This window comes from Agelaius phoeniceus, chromosome 15, assembly GCF_051311805.1.
Source record: "Agelaius phoeniceus isolate bAgePho1 chromosome 15, bAgePho1.hap1, whole genome shotgun sequence".
NCBI classification, from domain to species: Eukaryota; Metazoa; Chordata; class Aves; order Passeriformes; family Icteridae; genus Agelaius; species Agelaius phoeniceus.
The window spans coordinates 2,092,285-2,112,948 of NC_135279.1; the positions used below are offsets into that span (position 1 = coordinate 2,092,285).

At 54.9% G+C, this 20,664-nt stretch overlaps 1 protein-coding gene across 2 annotated transcripts in view; it reads left to right on the forward strand.

The window, feature by feature from the left end:
• Positions 1 to 20,664, forward strand: part of SH3PXD2B (SH3 and PX domains 2B) — a 70,139-nt gene continuing 49,475 nt past the window's right edge. For both annotated transcript variants that reach the window (XM_077186420.1, XM_054643072.2), the window contains exons 1-2: positions 1 to 153; positions 12,061 to 12,141. In XM_077186420.1, coding sequence (XP_077042535.1) covers positions 82 to 153; positions 12,061 to 12,141 — 153 coding nt within the window. In that variant the 5' untranslated portion in view covers positions 1 to 81. The remainder of the gene's footprint in view (positions 154 to 12,060; positions 12,142 to 20,664) is intronic.

Here is a 20,664-nt window from a genome sequence, read left to right on the forward strand (position 1 = left end):
GAGGCTCGGCCGCGCTGCAGCCTCCGGTGCCGGCGGCGAGCGCCAGAGCGTCCCCGCTCCCCGAGGGGCACGGCAGCGGCGATGCCCAGGCGGAGCATCGCCGAGGTGAAGGTGCTGGACGTGCAGAAGCGGCGCATCCCCAACAAGCACTATGTGAGTGCCCAGCCCGGCCCTGGGCGAACAAAGGCCGGGCGCTGCCGGCCCCGCTCCCGCGCGGAGCTCCGGGAAGGGAGGACGGACGAGGAGGAGGAGGAGGAGAAAGAGAAAGAGGGCGGCAGCGCTGCCGGGGTGCCTGTGCCGGGGGTGCCGCTCCCGGCTGTGCCCAGGGCTCCCGCGGTGCCCCTGCCAGCCTGGGCATGCCCCGCCGCTGCCCCCGGCCCCGGGCGATGCCCGGGGGTGCGGGCGGGGGTTGCGCGCACCGGGCAGCGGCCACGGGCACCACGGGGAAGCGGCCCCGCTCCTGCAGCCGGGGCCGTGGGACCTGTTGGTGGCGGAGTCCCGGGGCAAAGGGACCACCCGGCTGCTGCTTTCGGTGCCTGGGTAGTGCTCGGTCCCTAGGAAGGATCCCTCGTGTCCCCTGCCTTCCTGCGTGCTCCAAACTATTGCGGGTTTGTCTGGTTTTGAAGGTGTTTGGTTTTTTTTTTTAATTTTTTTTTTTTTATGATTTAAACTTTGGTGTGTTTCCAGGCACACCCGCGGCGAGCTCGTGGGTGAATCCTGGCAACAGCGTAAAACAAAGCCCGAAATGTTCTTCCCTCCCGTGTTGCCGTAGCCCGGGGTGACCCAGTGACACACTCACTGCTCGTGGCACATCTGGGCTGTGCAGATGTGCTCTTCGCTCTGCCTGGAGCCAGTTGCCACAAGAGCCAGGCTTTCAGAGCTCTGGGGAGATCGAGGGCTTCTCCAGGTCCCCTCGGCTGTTTGGTGGCATTGAGCAACAATTGGAGGAAAGTGAGGGCAGGAGGCGAGGGCAGCGGGGTCTCTCCTCGCATCAGGGATGCGGCGTGGCCGCTGCCACCCACCTCCCTTATCTCCCCTTCTTCCTGCTGCCCTGCCTGGAGCTTTGCCAGCCCTGGCAGAGCCTGGAACCGGTTCCAGATGTGCGCTGTTCCTGCCATCGTGTCCCTCGCAGCCTTACTCATCGCCGTGCGGCTCCGGAGCCGTGCGGAGCTCCGTGCGCTGCTGTTTGTCTTGGCGGCTCCGGGGCTTCGTGTCCCGTGACGAGCCGGGCTGGGCTGGCTCTGGGATGGCTCTGCTGTGCCTGCAGCCCTGCCGTGCCCCTCGGGAGCAGGGTCCCCACGGCAGGGACGCGCACCCGGTGCCGCACACGCTCTGCGCTGTCCCCGCTCGCCCTCCGCCCGTCGCGGAGCCGGCTGGAGCTGGGGCAGAGCACAAATAATCCCTGCCAGGCTGCAAAACCGGGCCGGCGATGTTTGCTGAGCAGGGAGCTGGGTGGAGGGGCTGTGGGTGGGGATGGGGAGCAGGGGCTGCGGGAGCGGTGACAGCTGTGAGCCCCGGACTCCCCAGCCCATCCCGTCCCTCTGCTCCAGCCTTCCCAGCCCATCCCATCCCTCTGCTCCAGCCTTCCCCTGCCCCGGGCTTGGACCCAAACCCAGCAGCGGGAGCCAGCGTGGCTGCACAGGGCTGAGCCAGGGAGGGGCCGGCAGCGCTGGAGTCAATGGGAGCGCTCGCCTTGCTGGAGGAATCGATAGAACCGGGCAGATTCACAAAGCCAGTTAATTATATGAAACCAAAGCTTTTTTTTTTTTTCTTTCCCTTTTTTTCCTCCTGCAAAGAGAAAGAGAGGCAGCAAATCATGGCTGAATCATTTGTAGGCAGTGGCTGCTGGCACAGCGTGAATCCAAGGCGACCACCGAGTGTCCGTGTAAAAACCTTTGCCCTCTGCCTTCTCCCATCACACAGATGTGCTCTGCCCCAGCCCTGAGGCAGCTCTCCTGTCCCTGGGGAGGCAGCAGGACCACGCTGCCTTTTCCTCCTGCTGCCTCTGTGATGACCTGCCCTGCTTGGGCTCCTCTGCCCCAGCCACAGGTTTCCCTTTGCTGGACAAAGGTGTGATTGTGCTGCTCAAGGTGAGGCCACAGCACAAAGTTATGAATTCCACTTTCCCAGAAAAGTGAGATCAAGGCAGTGTTTCCAAGCCCTTGTTGCACCTGCAGCAGGGAGGGCTGCCTCTATTCGGGCTGCTGTGGTTTGCTTTTCACCTGGGTAATTGATACAACAAGAATTGCAATGCCTGAAACAAAAAGTTGGTTGTTTTGCAGCTCTGCTGTGGAGCAGGAGGCACAACGTTTCCCCAAATTGCAGGGCAAGCACCCAGCAAGGTGCTGGGCAGGGTTTGGGTAGCTGGGTACAGGTACAGCCCTGTGCCCTCAAACTCCACGTGTGTTTTTAAGCTTTTCTTCATGGGCACTGCCTGGCAGGGGCATTGAGGAACGATCCTTGTGCAGGTGTTTGTTGCAGGATGCTCTGGCTCATGGCAGCCCATTTTCCAAGGGAAAAGGGGACTCCATCCTCCAGGCTGTGGCTGAGGTGACATTTGCAGTGCATTTCCCACAGAGTCCTGTGTGAAGTGATCCCAGCTCAGGGATGCTGCCAGCCAGGGCTCCGGGGCCACCCTGCAAATCTGAGCAGGCAAAGTCCAAGAGGAAAGTTTAAAAATAATCATTGTGAGAGACAGAGGAGCAGACTGTCATTTCTCTGGTCTGGCCAAGGCTCTGATAAATGAATGTCTATTCAGAAAAGACCCAAAACAAAGCCATACTAGAAACAGACTGGATTTTCCTTTAAAGGACTTCACGCAGGACCTTTTTATAGTATTGTGTTTGTTACTCTAGAGCAGAAGCCCTAAAAGAAAGCTTTTTCCTACTAAATCCAGATTGGGTTTTCTTTCCCTTTGGCCATCTTCAGGATGTTCCATTTTGTTACAGCTGCAATGTTTTCTCTGTGTTAATAGCAATGCCATTGAATCCCAGCTCCATTTCTGCCTACCAGGAACATTTCCATTGTTATATAGGTTTAAATAGTTGTTCTGGATCACCATCCAAAATTATATATATCCATTCAACAGCATGCTGTTTGGGTGGGTTAGATTTTTGGGAAAGCTGGGTTGTGTTCTCTCAGGACTTCCATTCATTTCCCCTGTGTATCCCTGAAAATGGGGGGTTTAAACAAAATGTGCAGCATACATTTATTTTGCAAACCCAGTGAACAAGATGGCAAAGCTTGAAACAAAGTGAAGACCTCATTTGTGGTAGCTGGGTTGTGAGAGTAATTAACAGTGAGTGGTGGAATCTGGCTAATGGGCCCTACAGGTGTTTGAAAACAAATCTGAGGAGAACCATGTTCAAAAAGTGAAGGTGCTGTTCTGTTTTTGATGTGGAATTTGTGATGTGGTGGTGTAGGTGTCCTCTCTGTTCCTGGGGCCATTTGTGGTTTCATTCTTGGTGCAGCCCAGCCCTGCTGTGCTTATCTGGAGCTGATTATGGAGTGTTTGAATGGCAAGAGGACAGAGCTGCCAATCTGCAGCTTCTTTAGTGCCTTACATTTATGAGCTGGAGGTATTTCTGAGGAGCACGTGCCCCATGGATGTTGTTTTGTGGTCCCAGCTGGAGCAGAGCTCGGTGGCCCCTGGCCCGGTGTCCCCTTGAGCAGCTGAGTTATTCCCCTGGATTTTGGGAGGTGTTTCTGCCCTTGTGGATCATCCTGGTTGTTTGCCTTCACAAGGGTGTCAGGGATGACTTTTCCCTGTGCTGTCTCATGGAAGGGTGACCATGCCCTTGGAATGTGGGAATGTCCTGTGGGCAGCCCGAGGAGCTGAGTGAGGATGAGGAGGCTGGCATGAGTAGTGCGAAATCTATGCAGTGTGGTGTCCCCAGATAACCAAACTAGGAGTGGGACAGAGCCAGGGGAAGCTGCAGTCTCACTCCTGGTGGCCTCTAAAGCTTTGAGGGCTTTCTCAGCATCCTCAGTGGTGGTTTGCTGCTGTATCCTGTGGTTGTGCCTTGTCTCATCCCATTTCCTGTCAGCTGGGTGATGCTGTCCCAATGACATGGACTGGGAATTTGGGAGGAATTTTGCCCTGTCCTCGTGCCTGGCCCTGCTCTGCTCCACAGAGCTCACCAGGCTTTCCTCCAAGAGCATGGAGCACTCTTACCTTTGTGGACGAAAACCAGCGCTCAGACTCAAACTCTCCTTTTATTTTTCTTCCTTGGCCACGTTTCTCAAGGCTGTTGAAAAGCTTGAATGTGGAAGGGCCAAATCCTGCCTGGCCCTTGGCTGCTGAGCAGGAGCAGCTCCGTGGGGGAAGCTGGTGCTCACACTCAGCTCAGGCTGATGCTCACACTCAGTTCAGGCTGGTGCTCACACTCACTCAGTTCAGGCTGATGCTCACACTCAGTTCAGGCTGGTGCTCACACTCACTCAGTTCAGGCTGATGCTCACACTCAGTTCAGGCTGGTGCTCACACTCACTCAGTTCAGGCTGATGCTCACACTCAGTTCAGGCTGGTGCTCACACTCAGTTCAGGCTGGTGCTCACACTCAGTTCAGGCTGATGCTCACACTCAGTTCAGGCTGATGCTCACACTCAGTTCAGGCTGGTGCTCACACTCAGTTCAGGCTGGTGCTCACACTCAGTTCAGGCTGATGCTCACACTCACTCAGTTCAGGCTGATGCTCACACTCACTCAGTTCCAGCTGATGCTCACACTCAGTTCAGGCTGATGCTCACACTCAGTTCCAGCTGATGCTCACACTCAGTTCAGGCTGGTGCTCACACTCAGTTCAGGCTGGTGCTCACACTCAGTTCAGGCTGATGCTCACACTCACTCAGTTCAGGCTGATGCTCACACTCACTCAGTTCCAGCTGATGCTCACACTCAGTTCAGGCTGATGCTCACACTCAGTCCCGGCTGATGCTCACACTCAGTTCCAGCTGATATTCACACTCAGTTCCAGCTGATGCTCACACTCACTCAGTTCCAGCAGCTCTGGGGCCCTCCCTGGCCTCTGCCTGCCCCCATCTCTCTGCCCCTGATGCCCCAGCTTTGCTTTGGAGGGTGTCTCTGTGTTCCTGTCGCAGTGTGGGGACAGGACACAGGAGGATCCCTGTGTGTGACCTGCAGAGGGGCTGGGGCAGGCTGGCTGCACTGCTGTGTGCCTGAGGGCTCTGAGCAGCCTCAGCTGGGCTGTCCTTGGGGTGCCAGCCTGGTGGCTGTGCCCCTGCCATCCCACAGTGCTGTGCCCTGCCAGGCTGTATGGCAGCTTGGGGGGAAGAGGCTACAGATCAAAAAATCAAAAAAATCAAAGGGATGAGCTGGGGCCAGGGGAGAGGGGGCTGCTCTGCAGTGCTGGCTGTGTGCTCAGGCTGCCTGGGCTGCTGCTGAGGGTCTGCCTGCCCTGGTGCTCCCTCCAGCCCTGTTTCCAGCCCTGCCTTGCTGTTTCTGCCTCCCCTGTGCCAGAGAGCCCAGGGCAGTATCCCTGGTGCCCTGGAACACCTTCCCATGCCAGCATGTCCCCCCTCCCAGCTGCCCAGCAGGCACAGAGCAGGGCTGAGGGGGTCACGAGCTGCCTGCCCACTCAGCTGGGCCTAGGCTGTCCCTCTGCTGCTCCCAGCTTTGGCACCCCCTGGCACAGGAGCCCCCTGTCCCCTCCCCAGCCCCACAGGCCTGCAGCAGTGAGGGCTGATGGAGAGGGGCCAAGCACAGCAGCTTGGTGCCAAGAACTTTCTTTGTTTCCAGCCACCTCCCTCCTTTTTTTTTAATTTTTTTTTTTTTTTGCTTTTCCTCTTACAATTTCCCACTCCCTTTTCTGTGTTAAACCCACCCTGGCTTGGCTGCGTTGCTCAGCTCCTTTGGTTTCTCTGCCCCTTTGGGTTTCCAAAGGGAGGGTGAGGCTCTCACATCTCCCCTCATTCCAGGGTCACCGCGTTTCAGCGTGGGTGAAATCAAAAGCCTGATGCCTTTGACTGATGCTTTTCCTCTTTGCTGCTGAAAGATGCTTTAAATATGTGGAGTTTTCCACAGAGAGGTTCATTGTGCACAGTCCCCCTGGACCTGAGACCACACAGGCTCCGAGCCTTTGGAAACAGCTCTGCAGACAGCTCAGCCCCCGCTGCAGGCTGCAGTGTCTGGGGCTGCTGCAGGAGCCCTGCTGGAGCCTGGGGACTTCTCTGTGTCCCTGCACTGCCTGGAGATGTCATTCCAAGTCACCATCAGTTTGCTGTCCCCCCTGCCCGTGTCTGTGTGGAGGAGCTCTGGGCACAGGGGAGCTCTGGGATCATCCAGGGAAGACTCTGAGCTGATGCTGGGGTGGCTGAGCTGCTCTGGGCACAGGGGAGCTCTGAGATCCTTCAGGGAAGGCTCTGAGCTGATGCTGGGGTGGCTGAGCTGATGCTGGGCACTGGGGAGCTCTGGGATCCTCCAGGGAAGGCTCTGAGCTGATGCTGGGGTGGCTGAGCTGTCCCTGGACTCCACCTGGGTTCTGGATGCTGCTGAGCTTGGGCTGGACTTCTAATGTAAAAGACCGAGGTCATTTTCTCTGCCTGGTGCCAGGCAGGTTCCCAGTGCCCTCTCCCACGTCCTTTCCTGTGGGGTTTTTGTGTGTCCCCCCAGCCAGGACACTGTGCAGATCTCCGTGAAAAACTTTGGAGAACTCCTGTAGGAGGGGAGGGAAGCTCAAACTGCAGCTCTAGGTTTTGCTCACCTTCCCTCTGCCTTTTTCCTGCTCACATCTGAGCAGTCCAGGCTGCTTCCCAGCTTGTCCTGGTGTGTTTATGCAGGGAGTCCAGAAATGATTTTTCTGCGAGGTCACACAGCCTCGTGTTTAAGAACGGGAAACTGGTTCTGTTATTTTTTAATTTTTTTTTAATTTTTTTTTTTCAGTATCTGTTCTTCATTTCCTTGCCCCGAGTCAGCAGTTTGAATCAGCTCCTCTCTCCCTCCCCGTGCTGTTGTGAGGGACTTTGTGGGCAGGGCAGGAGGGAGGATTTGGGGATGGCTCCTCGGTCCCTGAGGGCAGTGAAAGGCACCAGGAGCCACCGCTGGGTGCAGCCCCAGGGATTTCCAGCAGTCCCTGCAAAAACACTGCTGGGCTGGCTGCTCCCAGGGCTGGCTGCTTCATTCCTTCAAGAGGGAAAGGAAAGAAAAGGAAAATGAAATCTCTGGCTGCCCTTTCCAGAGTCTCGCTGGCTCCTCACCCCCTCTGTCCCCGTGACTCCCGTGGCTCTGGTGGGGCTGAGCTGGCTCCTGCAGCCTCCCTGGAGCTCCCTCCCTGCATCCAGGGCTGTCCTGGATCCCCCTGGCTCTCAGAGTGTTCCCTGGGCTGCTCTGACAGCTCTGCTGTGCTTGGCCAGCTGCCATCTGCATGTCTTGCAGCAAGCTGTTATTTCCTGACACTTCCCTTCCCTCCCAAAGGTTTTCAGCCCCATTTTCCACGGGCTGTTCTCCCTCTGAGAGAGGTGCTGGGCAGGGGACAGCAGTGACAGATGCTGGGTGATGATGGAGGGGCCCAAGGGGAAGGCTGCAGGATCCCCTGGGCCTTTTTTCCATGTTATGTTTCCATTTAGGGCATTTTGTGTGACCAAGGAGAGCCCTGGGGAGTGGTTGGTGGTCCTGGTGTCGCCCTGCTCAATGGGTCACTTTTAAATACTTGGTTTGTCACCATTCCCATGTGCTGTAGGGATCCCAAGGAGTTTGGGAGCCCAGTTCTGTTGAACTCAGCCTTTTGCATCTGCAAGTTTCCATTTTCTGTGAGGGATCTGTTCCATCTCTGCCCTCCAAGGGATGGGAGCATGGAGAGGGTTTGGTGCTCATGAGAGATGCTCCTCTGAGCTGGCATCAAACCACATCCACCTGCACCTCAGAAATTGTCCCTGTGCCTCCTGCAGCTGCCAGCACTGAGGCTCCAGGGTGTCCTTTCCAGAGGGAGGAAGGGCAGCCCCCATTCCTGGGTTCCACTGACTCAGCTCCTTCCCTTCCCTGGTCACAGCCCCCAGCTGGCCCAGGAAGGGCTGCAGGTGTTTGGAGGTTTGGAGATTTGGGATTTGGACAGCTCAGCTGCTGGTTTTGGCCAGGGGCCCATCCCAAGCCCCCCTGGATCCAGCCTCAGGAATCCCTGGAGAGGATCCAAGTGCCAGCCCCATCCCTGTGGGGGCACAGCCCTGGGGGATCCCCTCTCTTCCCCTTTTTCCTCCATGGAAAAGCCCTGCAGGGGGTTCCTCAGTGATAAAAACCCATGGAATAACTGCATTCCACATGTCCTGGGCTGGGGAAAAGCCTCTTCTCACCTCAACTGATGGGGTGGCTCCTGCTGGGACAAAATCTGGGTTGTTTGGGTTCCTGCTTTGTGGTGGCTGCTCCTGGCAGGACACGGGGCAGTGCCAGGCCAGCAGGGAAACTTCAGAGCAAGGGCAGTGGTTTTAAAGCTGTCTTGGTTGTTGGAAGTGCCTTCCAAAAGCACCTGAGGAAGGGATTTTGGGGTCTGTGGGAGCTCGGTGCCTCATGGAAATGCTCACTGGGTGAGTGCAGTGTTCAGACCTTGTTGTTGGGTGAGAGGAGCACCAGGGTTGTGTTTTCTGGTGGATTTTTTATTTCTGAGACAGCAGGGACTGGATTAGATATTGGGAGACACCAAGATCTGGGATGAGGCTGTTGGAAGGATGAGGAATATCCACCAGCAGAGAGGAAGTTGGCTTTCCCCAGGTTTTATAGATACAGAGGAGCCCCAGCTCCTGTGGGCTCCTCCATCTTCAATGCTTTCCTTAAGTAGGTTGAGGAGGAACCCCTGGAGACCTTTCTGCTGCTGGGCAGGGATGTGCAAGGGACTCTTCTCCCGAGCCCTGGGAGTTCTGCATTCCAGCACAGCAGCAGTGAGCTCATCAGAGAGCAGAAATTGCTGCAGAGGCCACAGGGGAGCCTGGGGTGCCCTCAGCCCTCGTGCCTTCATTACCCTCAAGAGCTCTGAATGACTTTGGCTCAGTCTGTCCACATCCTGATTAAAATCCCAGTCTAACAAGCTGTTGACTCCAAATAAAGGCAGGGTAGGAATAAACAATGAGGAGGAGCTGGCTCCTGCTGCTGCCCCAGTGGAAGGCTCCGTGCAGGCAGGCAGCCAGCAGTGATATAACCCGAGCAGCGCTGGGGACTGCTGACAAACTGGGATAGCAGCTCAGCTCCCAGCCCACATGAGCTCATGCTGGCCCTGCAGCAGGTCCTGGGCAGGGGGTGAAGGGGTTTGAACCTGTGCTAGCACCAGGTTAACCCCTGGTTTGCCGGGGGAGTGCTGCCTCCCTTGGAGCACAGCGTGGCCTCCACAGCTGGAGCAGATGTTGTCTTGGAGAGTCCATCTGTGCTCTTTGTGTTCATAGGGAGGAAATGAGGGTCCTTCATCTCAGAATAAGAGCTGGGGAGTGAGAGCAGAGCAGGGAATAGCTACAGACTGAGGGACTGGGTTTAGGTGGGATATTGGGTGGGGAGCTATTGCAGACATCTTTTATGAAAAATCCTTTCCTTAGGATTTTTTTCTCCTGAGAAGCTGAGAGGCCTCAGGAACCAAATGTAAACATTGATTATCTGCTGCTGTGGAATGCAACAGGTGGATCTGGGATTGGCCCATGTTGGATGTTTCTAATTAATGTCCAATCACAGCCCAGCTGGCTCAGACAGAGTCTGAGCCACAAACCTTTGTTATCATTCTTTGCTATTCTATTCTTAGCCAGCCTTCTGATGAAATCCTCTCTTCTAGTCTTTTAGTATAGTTTTAATGTAATATATATCATAAAATAATAAATCAAGCCTTCTGAAACATGGAGTGAGATCCTCATCCCTTCCCTCATCCTCAGACCCCTGTGAACACGGGCACAGGGAGCCCCTGGCACAGGTGCCCAAAGCAGCTATGGCTGCCCCTGGATCCTGGCAGTGCCCAGGGCCAGGTGTTTGATCACCCTGGGACAGAGGAAGGTGTCCCTGCCATGGCAGGGGGTGGCACTGGATGATCTTTAAGGTCTCTTTTAACCCAGCCCAAATTCAACAAAAGTGGACCTTGAATTCCTGGTTTGCAAGTAGGGAAGTTCTTTATTTTAGCAGTAAGAACTTGATCCCTCTTGCTGCCTCGTTTTCTGTCTTAATGTGGGAGTGATTGCACTGGGAGGAGTTTGTCACCCTCAGGAGTGTCCCCACCTCGGTGGCTCAGGCTGTGCCAGCCCTCTGAGCAGCAGAGAGAGATTTGAGGTGGATTTTCAGTGCAGGATTTGAGTGGCTTTGATAAACTCAAATAACCGAGTGTTGTGCTGTCCTGGTGTTTGAGCTTTGGGTGCTGGTTGAGGATGTTGGTCACATTCCAGAATCTGGAAAAATGGGCATCTCAGTAGGGAAACCCCTGAGGGATTCTCTTTTAAATCCCAAAACATCAGCTTTTAAGAGCCTTGATGCTTGATTTTGCTAGCAGAAGTTCCAGCAGGTCCCTTCACCTGGGCTTCTTTTGGTCCTTCTTCAAGGAACTGATGCTTGAATTTCTGGTGGAAATAAGGACTTGAGTTAGGAGGAAAACAATACCCTGGGTTCTGCTCAGTCAATCTGCTATCAATTTGAGATTTGTGTCACTTGGGTGTTGCACTGGCACCTCACCAAGGGTTATCTCTGCTTTCTGTGAAACACAGAGGGGACATGAGATCAGCAATTGCCTCATTCTGAGATGTGCTTCTTGTCCTTCACAGAAGAATTGGTGCTGAAATGGGCCGGGTTTGCTGTTTTGTGCTGAAATGAGCTGGGTTTGGTGTTTTGTTTTGTGCTGAAATGGGCTGGTTTTGGTGTTTTGTGCTGAAAAGGGCTGGGTTTGGTGTTTTGTTTTGTTTTGTGCTGAAATGGTCTGGGTTTGGTGTTTTGTTGTGTGCTGAAATGGTCTGGGTTTGGTGTTTTGTTGTGTGCTGAAATGGGCTGGGTTTGGTGTTTTGTTGTGTGCTGAAATGGGCCGGGTTTGGTGTTTTGTGCTGAAATGGGCCGGGTTTGGTGTTTCGTTTTGTTGTGTGCTGAAATGGGCTGGGTTTGGTGTTTTGTTGTGTGCTGAAATGGGCTGGATTTGGTGTTTGTTTTGTGCTGAAATGGGCCGGGTTTGGTGTTTTGTTTTGTTTTGTGCTGAAATGGGCTGGGTTTGGTGTTTTGTTTTGTTTTGTGCTGAAATGGGCTGGGTTTGGTGTTTGTTTTGTGCTGAAACGGGCCGGGTTTGGTGTCTTGTTGTGTGCTGAAATGGGCTGGGTTTGGTGTTTTGTTTTGTTTTGTGCTGAAATGGGCTGGGTTTGGTGTTTGTTTTGTGCTGAAATGGGCCGGGTTTGGTGTTTTGTGCTGAAATGGGCTGGGTTTGATGTTTGTTTTGTGCTGAAATGGGCCGGGTTTGGTGTTTGTTTTCTGCTGAAATGGGCCGGGTTTGGTGTTTTGTGCTGAAACGGGCCGGGTTTGGTGTTTTGTGCTTTGCATTCATCCCCAGTCAGAGCCCGGTCTCGGGGTCTGTGAATCACCTGCGGTGACTGGGGCTGATCCTGTGGCATTTCAGGCATCAGGACCCTGATTTCCCCCCCTGCAGGTGTCAGAAACCCAAGGCCAAGCAGGCGGAGTTGCAGAGCCTGGGGGTTTGAGCTGTGGCAGTCCCGTTTGCAGCAGCCCGGCTGGTGCAGGTGCTGCCCTTGGATCTCAGCTTCAGCTTTGGTGCTGCCGCTGTAAATGGGGTGCCCAGGGTTCAGTTATCAGAACTCCTGTGGCTGGAGGGATTTGTGCTGTGTTTTTACACAGAAATGTCACCCCACACTCAATGTGTGCCCCCCTCCAGGGCCACAGAGCTCAGTCCACCACCAGAAACAAACACCTGCTTAAGCTGCAGCCCTGGGGCTCAATAATTTACCCTCACCTGTGTTGTGGTGTGGCTGAATTGATCTGAAGCATTCCCCTGCCTGTCACCCAGCTCTGGGGGGCTGCACTGGCCGCTTTTTGGGTTGTGGCGGGGCCTTTTTGGGGTCCCTCACGCTGATTTGTGCCTCTGTTCTTCCCTCCAGGTGTACATCATCAAGGTCACCTGGTCCAATGGAGCCACCGAGGTCATTTACAGACGGTACAGCAAGTTCTTCGACCTGCAGGTGGGGAATCCTGGGGGTGCCAGGGGTGCTGGGGATGCTCCAGCCCTCGTGGGCTGACGGGCTGAGCTCACTGCAGCTGCTGGTTTCTGCTTTACCTGTGCAATCGCTGGGGTTGTTATTGAGGGGGGGTTTGTTTGCTTTTGGGGAGGGTTTTGTCAGAGTTAGGTCCAAATTCCGCTCCTGTGGCTTCCCCAGCTGCTGTCACAGCAGAGCAGGGCTGAGAGCTGCCCCTGGGGAGGGTTTGATGCCCTGGAGCAGGGGAAGTGCCCACTCACTCCCCTGGCAGCAGCTGCTTTGGCACTGAAGGGAGCCTAGAGGAAGGATGGAGAGGGACCTTTTACAAAACCACGAAGTGACAGGAATGGCTCAAACTGAGAGAGTGGGTTAAGAGCAGAAATCAGGAAAAATGCTCCCTGTGAGGGTGGCACAGGTGCCCAGAGAAGCTGTGGCTGCCCCTGGATCCCTGGCAGCGCCCAAGGAGAGGGTGGATGGAGCTCTGGACAAGCAGCTGTGGTAGAAAATGTCCCCGCCCATGGCAGGGTGTTGGAACTCAATGATCTGTACGGTCCCTTCCGAGCCAGGCCGTGCCATTATTCTGATTTAATTCCCTCCTGGTGCAGGGGGGAGCCAGGAGGGAAATGGAAGTGGGGGAGAGGAGGCTGGAAAGGCCATTGGGGCAGGCTGGGCTGCAGGAAACCCAAAGCAGGGCTCTGGTGAGCAGGCAAGGGGTGTTCTGCACCTCCTCCTTGGTGGAGATGAGCCAAGGGCTCTGGCTGGGCTTTATGAGCCCAAACCCAACCTGAGCTGCTGGAGCAGAGCCTGTGCAGAGCAGAAAGGGAAATGCACAAAGGGATGGATCCCTGGGCTGGCACAGGGGCTCTGGGGTGCCTGTGGCACCAGGGAGGAGCTGGGCACCCCCTGAGCCCTCAGGTGGGGCTGGGCATCCCCCTGGGCTGGATTCCCCTGTGACCGTGCTCACAGGGGTCCCAGGATGAGGGGAGAGACCAGGAGCTGAATCCATGGTTCAGAAGGCTTGATTTATTATTTTATGATATGTTATATTAAAACTATACTAAAAGAATAGAAGAAAAGGTTTCATCAAAAGGCTGGCTGAGAATAGAATGGAATGGAATGAATAACAAAGGCTTGTGGCTCGGAAAGAGGGTCTGAGCCAGCTGGGCTGTGATTAGCCATTAGTTAGAAACAACCACATGAGCCCAATCCCAGATGCACCTGTTGGATTCCACAGCAGCAGATAACCATTGGTTACATTTTGTTCCTGAGGCCTCTCAGCTTCTCAGGAGGAGCAATCCTAAGGAAAGGATTTTTCATAAAACATATCTGTGACATTCCTCTGCATCCAGACACGGCTGAAATTGCAGCCTGCCCAGCAGAGCCAGCCCTGGGCTTGCAGATGGCTCTGCCAGGTTCAGCTGCAGAGCCTGGGATGGGGCAGAGGCTGCTCTCAGCCCTGTCCCCTGCCCGGGGAGGGGGGCCCTGGCAGTGCAGGGGTTAAGCTGTGGGCAGCTGTTTGTGTAACCAAGGAAATATTAAAGTAAATAAATAAGGAACAGCTGTTGGGCAGCAGCCAGGGCTGGAAGGAAATGGAGCTCGTGCTTCCTTCTCTGCAGCATCTCCTCTTCATGGTGCTCCAGGCTCATTCCTCTGCCTGGGACACAGAATTTGGGGTGTCTGTGCCCCCAGGCCCCTCTTGGGGTGTCTGTGCCCCCAGACCCTTTTGGGGTATCTGATCCTCCAGGCCTCTTTTGGGGTGTCTGTGCTGGTGGTTCCCTTTTGGGGTATCTGTGCCCCCAGACCCCTTTTGGGGTGTCTGTGCTGGTTCCCTTTTGGGGTGTCTGTGCTGGTTCCCTTTTTGGGGTGTCTGTGCCCCCAGGCCTCTTTTGGGGTGTCTGTGCTGGTTCCCTTTTGGGGTGTCTGTGCCCCCAGACCTTTTTGGGGTGTCTATGCTGGTTCCCTGGGCTGGGCAAGGGCTGTGGGCAATCCTGGCTGTGCTCCCTCTGTCCCTCCATTCTGGCTGGAGCTGTGCACAATCCTGAGGTGGAAAATGTCATAACTGGAGCCAGGCATTCTGCAAAACACCTTTAGAAGCAGAGCTGCTTTATAAATACATAGAGATGTGTATCACGGTGGAGGTGGGAAAGTTTAAAGCAAACATCTCCTCCCTTTGCTGTTCCCTGCAGTTTTTTCCTTTAAAAAATGAGAAAAATATTAAAACAGCCACTCCTTTTTGGCTCTGTTGAAAGAATGAAAGAAGCTGTGGTTTTCCCCTTCCTTCCCCCTTATCACACATGCTTCCTGGTGTCCTTCTTTTAAACTCGTGCTGCAGGACAGTGGAAATTGGATTGAGAGGTGAGGAGTGAAACAGATCCTCTGAGCACAGTGGAAAAAAATGCTCTAGGTAGGCTTGGTAGCAGTGCCTGGTGCCATTGCCATTTCTTGTGTGACTCTTGCATGATTCTGGGCCAATTTTAGCTCTTCAGGCAGAAGTTTTCCATGCTGGAAATTATTCATGCCTCTGGTTATTTAAAAAAAAAAAAAAGGGAAAATTCCACACAGCCCCCCAGAAAATGAGTGTGGGACTGAAACGGTTCAGCTGCTTCTGAAAACAGCAAGAGGGGAAAATATTTTTCCTAGGTCCAGTTCTGATGATCTTTTTGATGTGCTGGAGGAAGAATTGGAAATTTGAGCCGCAGGTGAGCTGTGTGTCAAGAATCTGTCTGTCTTGTTATCCAGGGAAAACCCATGCAGGCTGATTGATGCTCACAGCCTTGAGCAATCCCAGCACATGTTGGGGTCAGGATGTTTGTTCATTTAATATCAGTGCTACCAGTGGCTCTGGCTGCACTTTCCATGCTCCTGTCAGGGGCTGAGCAGGGTTTGTTTTTTAAAAAGAGCAGGGAAAGGGTTGGTGCACCAGGGGCTGGGACCTGGAAACTTCTGGATCCAAGTGGGAGAGAGGAGCTTGGTGGGGCTGAGGAGATGCTGCAGTGGCTGGGGAGCTCCTTCCTCCTGGTATTCCCAGTGGGGCCACAGCTGAATCATTTGTCACCTTCCCCGGTGGCTCAACAGTTATTTCAGGAGCAGGGCCAAGGAAAATGCAGTGAGTGCTGAGAGCAGAGCCAGGGGGCAAAGTGTGCTCCCTTCCCAGGCAGGCAGGAAGGACACTGCAAACACTGAATGAACTGCAGTGAGGCCTGCAGGCTGCTGGACCCTGAATCCACACAATCCTGGAGGCTGGAAAAGAGCCCCAAGGTCAGAGTCCAACCTCTGCCCCGTCCCCACCTTGTCCCCAGCCCAGAGCTCTGGGTGCTCATTATCATCTACAGAGATACTCAAAGATACAAATTCAAAGATACAAATCTTTAGCAATTAGAAGGGAGAATAGGCTGCCCAAAAGATTTAATTCCCATGTAGAACTTTGCACTTCTTATGGTCTGTTGGTTCAAGGTAGATACTCAAGAAACCTTGTTCTGAAACTGCTCATTGAGCACCAGATCCTCCAGGTGCCACCTCCAGGGATGGGGACCCAAACCCCCCTGGGCAGTTCCAGTGCCTGAGCCCCCTTTCCATGGGGAAATTCCTGCAGTGCCCACCCTGAGCCTGTCCTGAGCCCCCTTTCCATGGGGAAATTCCTGCTGGTGTCCACCCTGAGCCTGCCCTGAGCCCCCTTTCCATGGGGAAATTCCTGCTGGTGTCCACCCTGAGCCTGCCCTGAGCCCCCTTTCCATGGGGAAATTCCTGCTGTGCCCACCCTGAGCCTGCCCTGAGCCCCCTTTCCATGGGGAAATTCCTTTGCCTTGGAGCCGTCAGAGCAGCTGCATTCCCCATGCTGGGATGAGCAGTGTCAGAAGCCACCCTGCTGGTCACAGAGATGCCACAGGTTCCAGCCAGGAGCATTTCAGGCTTTTCCTGGGTACTGTGCCCTTCCCTTTCCTGTCCTTGGTGCCCAAGCCTGGCCCTGTCTTGCACAGTTCCAGGTTCTGTCCCTGTCCTGCACAATTCCAGGTTCTGGCCCTGTCCTGCACAATTCCAGGTTCTGGCCCTGTCCTGCGCAATTCCAGGTTCTGGCCCTGTCCTGCACAATTCCAGGTTCTGGCCCTGTCCTGCGCAATTCCAGGTTCTGGCCCTGTCCTGCACAATTCCAGGTTCCCATCTCGTGGCTCCTGCACCTTTCCAAGCACCACCACCCTGCCTTTCTCTTCCAAGGGTGGCAGGACCTCCCCTTTCTGCCTGCTTGGCTGTTTCCATTCCTTGTGCCACACCAGTGTCCCACAGGAGCTGTCACCTCTCCCAAGGGCTGGTGACCCTGCCCACCCCTCAGCTGAGCTCAGCTGCTTCCTCCTGGAGCCAGGCCAGCAGCTGAGGCAGATGCAGGGGTGGCTCTCATCCCATGGGAAATGCTCAGGCCGTGCCTTTTCCTGCTCTGGGGTCGCCACTCCAGGGCTGAAATCAGGGTGAGGATTGTGGAGCTGGGCATCAGCTCCAGCCTGTGCTCTCTCCTGTGCTCAGGAGGGGTTTTGCTCTGCAGGTCCTCTGCCTCTCCTCCTTTTCTCTGGGAATATTTTCTGCCAGGTGGCAATTTAGGTCAGGGCAGCTTTTTAGGAAGGAGGGAAGGAAGATAAAATTGTAATTCTGAGGTTTAAAACCTGGTGTAACTGTAGGATTTGTAGTAAGTTTCTAACTCCAAATGCTAAACTCAGTTCTGCATAAACCCCTTGGCTGGAGGAATAATTTCCTTCCAACAGGACTGAGGCTCTTTCCCAACACTCACAATTCCAGATGTGAGCTGCTGGCAGCAGATGGATGCTGTCCCTGAGAAACAAAGGGATGGGATTGGTGCTTGCAGGGCTGCTGGGAATGTCAGCTGCCATGGAAGGTGGAAATCAGGCACGGGAGTGGCTTCTGTGGTGGGCAGAGGGAAAGGATCAGGGTCTGCTCCTGCCTGGGAGGTGCAGAGGCTCTGCAGTGCCTGAGGGATGCTGCCCATGGGAGGAGCCTGACGAGTTCCTCGGAAGGATCCTCTTGAAACCTCAGGCTGCAAGGAGTGCCACTGCTGCTCAGAGAACAGATTCTGGCTGTCTCTTGTGGTTTCTTGTGGAAACCCCCAGGAGGAAGCATTTTTCCCCCCTTTGTCATTCTGAGTTCAGCAGGCATGGCTGGCAGTCACTCCAGCTCTTCATGTGACTGAGAGCCACTCATCTCTTGCTGCTCTCCTAAAACACCCCAGACCCAACCCTTTTACACCTTTCCTGCCACTGCCAGCCCCCTGTGCTGTCCCCATGCAGCCCCACTCCATGTCCTCAGCATCTTCTGCCTTTTGGCTGCAGCCACATTCTCAGAATCCCAGAATTACTGAGATTGGAAAAACATCTCTGAGACCATCAAATCCAAGCTGTGCTCCATCCCCACCTTGTCCCCAGCCCAGAGCACCGAGTGCCACCTCCAGCCCTTCCTTGGACACCTCCAGGGACAGGGATCCAACCCTCCCTGGGCATTTCCAGTGCCTGAGGCCCCTTTCCATGGGGAAATTCCTGCTGTGCCCACCCTGAGCCTGCCCTGAGCCCCCTTTCCATGGGGAAATTCCTGCTGTGCCCACCCTGAGCCTGCCCTGAGCCCCCTTTCCATGGGGAAATTCCTGCTGTGCCCACCCTGAGCCTGCCCTGAGCCCCCTTTCCATGGGGAAATTCCTGCTGGTGTCCATCCTGAGCCTGCCCTGAGCCCCCTTTCCATGGGGAAATTCCTGCTGGTGTCCATCCTGAGGCTCTCTGAGGTTCCCTCTCCTCCTGTCCCTGTTCCCTGACCCCCTGGCTGTGCCCTGCCATGTTCCAGGGGTGCCCCTCTTTGGGACAGGTTACCCCAAGGCTTTTCCCCTTGCAGTCAGACCCTTCAGCCCCTGAGGGTGATGATTTTCTGTGGCTGCTTCTCTGCTCAGAGCTTTCATTTTGAGGCCAGGGCTGGAGACACAACATAGGCTGGGCTAAACGTGCTCCCCGCACAATTCAGGGACAGAAAAACCAGGGAATTTGAACAACTCTAAAATTGGCTCTGGCTCTCCCTCCCATTCCTGTCTGTCTGTGCATCCAGTGTGTGTTTCCCAGTTCTCTTGTTTGTCCATATGTTCAACAGCTCCTTCAGGCTCTTTGCTGGAAACTCTCAGCTTTGACCCACCTGGAGCTGTGTCATCTTGGAGAGAGTCCTGCAGCCCTGGGGCCAGCAGCTTTGTGTGGAACACCGAAAAATAAATAGTTCTGTTGAAGTGGTGCCTGCTTCCATGAGAAAATTGGCAGCAGGCAGTGGCCTGTGCCTGCCATCTCCATGTGGAGCAGAGCCTGGTGCTTCTGGAGGGGGTTCCTCACCTGTTGTGTGCACACAGGTGCCAGGCAGAGGCAGGGAGAGGGGAAAGTCTGTGTCTGAGGGAGTCAGAGAGGCTCTGAATAATCCAGCACACTCAATGGGCTCTGAACACTGGAGCTGGCACACAAAGAGGAATTGTTCTCATCAGCTTGTTTCAGGCACTTGGAGGCTTGAAAAATGAAAATGAGCCTCTTGCTTCCATTGCTGTGAGCTCAGAGCTTGCCTTCCTCTGTCTCCTTCCCTTCCTCCTCCACTTTTTTCTCCTCCTCCTCCATTATTTAACCCAGGCTCCTGGCAGGAGTGCTCAGAGGTGAAGTGAGAGTTATCTTCATGCTCCTGATGTGGAGAGCAGCAAGCACTGGGCTCCAGCAGGTGGGAATTCCAGCCTGGATCCCCCTCTCCTGGCTCATTCCTGCTCTGGGATTATTCCAGCCTGGATCCCCCTCTCCTGGCTCATTCCTGCTCTGGGAATTCCAGCCTGGATCCCCCCTCTCCTGGCTCATTCCTACTCTGGAATTCCAGCCTGGATCCCCCTCTCCTGGCTCATTCCTGCTTGGGAATTCCAGCCTGGATCCCCCTCTCCTGGCTCATTCCTGCTCTGTGAATTCCAGCCTGGATCCCCCTCTCCTGGCTCATTCCTGCTCTGTGAATTCCAGCCTGGATCCCCCCTCTCCTGGCTCATTCCTGCTCTGGAATTCCAGCCTGGATCCCCCCTCTCCTGGCTCATTCCTGCTCTGGGAATTCCAGCCTGGATCCCCCTCTCCTGGCTCATTCCTGCTCTGGAATTCCAGCCTGGATCCCCCTCTCCTGGCTCATTCCTGCTCTGGGATTCCAGCCTGGATCCCCCTCTCCTGGCTCATTCCTGCTGGGAATTCCAGCCTGGATCCCCCTCTCCTGGGCGGCCTCTTTGATGGCAGAGCCCTGAGGCAGCTGAGCCAGGCAGGGTTTTGTGTGTCCAGGGATGGTAAACAGGGCTCTCTCAATGGTTCTTTCGTAACAGGAATCTTATTTCAACACTTTGGGGATTTTTTTTATTTTTTTTTCCCCCCCTCCAGGGTTTATGGAGTTCAGCACAATTCTGGGTAGTTGCGTGTGCCCTGAGCTCTGTGGTTCCAGCCTCCCACAGAAATAAATCAGCAGGATCTCTCTGCCTCAGGCAGCTGGGGCAGGACAGGCAGGCCCTGCGTGACTGAGGGCAGGGAGGAACCCACAGCTCCCTCCAGCCAGGTTCTGCTGCAGAGCACCAGCAGCTGCTTTGTCCTCTGTGCCCAGGCTGCATTCAGAGCCATGGGCTCCAACAGCCCTTGCAGAAGTGGAGGAATGGTGAATTCCCACCCTGGAGCTCAGGAGAAAACACTTTCCATTAAATGAGGCCTTTTTCTGTTTGCAGAAGGAAGAGCCAGTATTTTTGCAGCAGTGCATCAAAGACCTTCCCCACTCTCCTCCTCTGTCCCTCCACAAAGAACATGCACAGCCCAGTGCACTTCAGCCTAGTTAAAAGTTGGCTCCTTTGTGTTTCCTCTCTCCAAATGTCTCCCATTTATAGCGTTCCAGCCCTTGGCAGCAGCAGCCAGCACATTCCCAGAGCCAGGGCAGCTCAGGGGCTCAGCCTGGGCTGGGCTGGCACCTCCTGGGCCTGCCCTGGGCTCAGCTCCCTGGATGGTGCTGGGTGAGCATTCCCAGGCCAGCTCACAGCCAGGACACGCTGCAGGGCTGGCCAGGAGGGATCAACTGCAGATCCCTGAGCTAGAGCCTGGCTGGAGCAGGGCTGGGACCTCCATGGCTCATCCCAGGCTGGGAACAGCTCTCCATGGCTCATTCCAGGCTGGGAACAGCTCTCCATGGTTTATTCCAGGCTGGGAACAGCTCTCCATGGTTTATTCCAGGCTGGGAACAGCATTCCATGGTTCCTGACTTATTCCAGGTTGGGAATAGCACTCTATGGGTCTTAGTTTATTCCAGGCTGGGAACAGCTCTCCATAGTTTATTCCAGGTTGGGAGCAGCTCTCCATGGTTTATTCCAGGTTGGGAGCAGCTTTCCATGGTTTATTCCAGGTTGGGAGCAGCTCTCCATGGTTTATTCCAGGTTGGGAGCAGCTCTCCATGGTTTATTCCAGGTTGGGAGCAGCTCTCCATGGTTTATTCCAG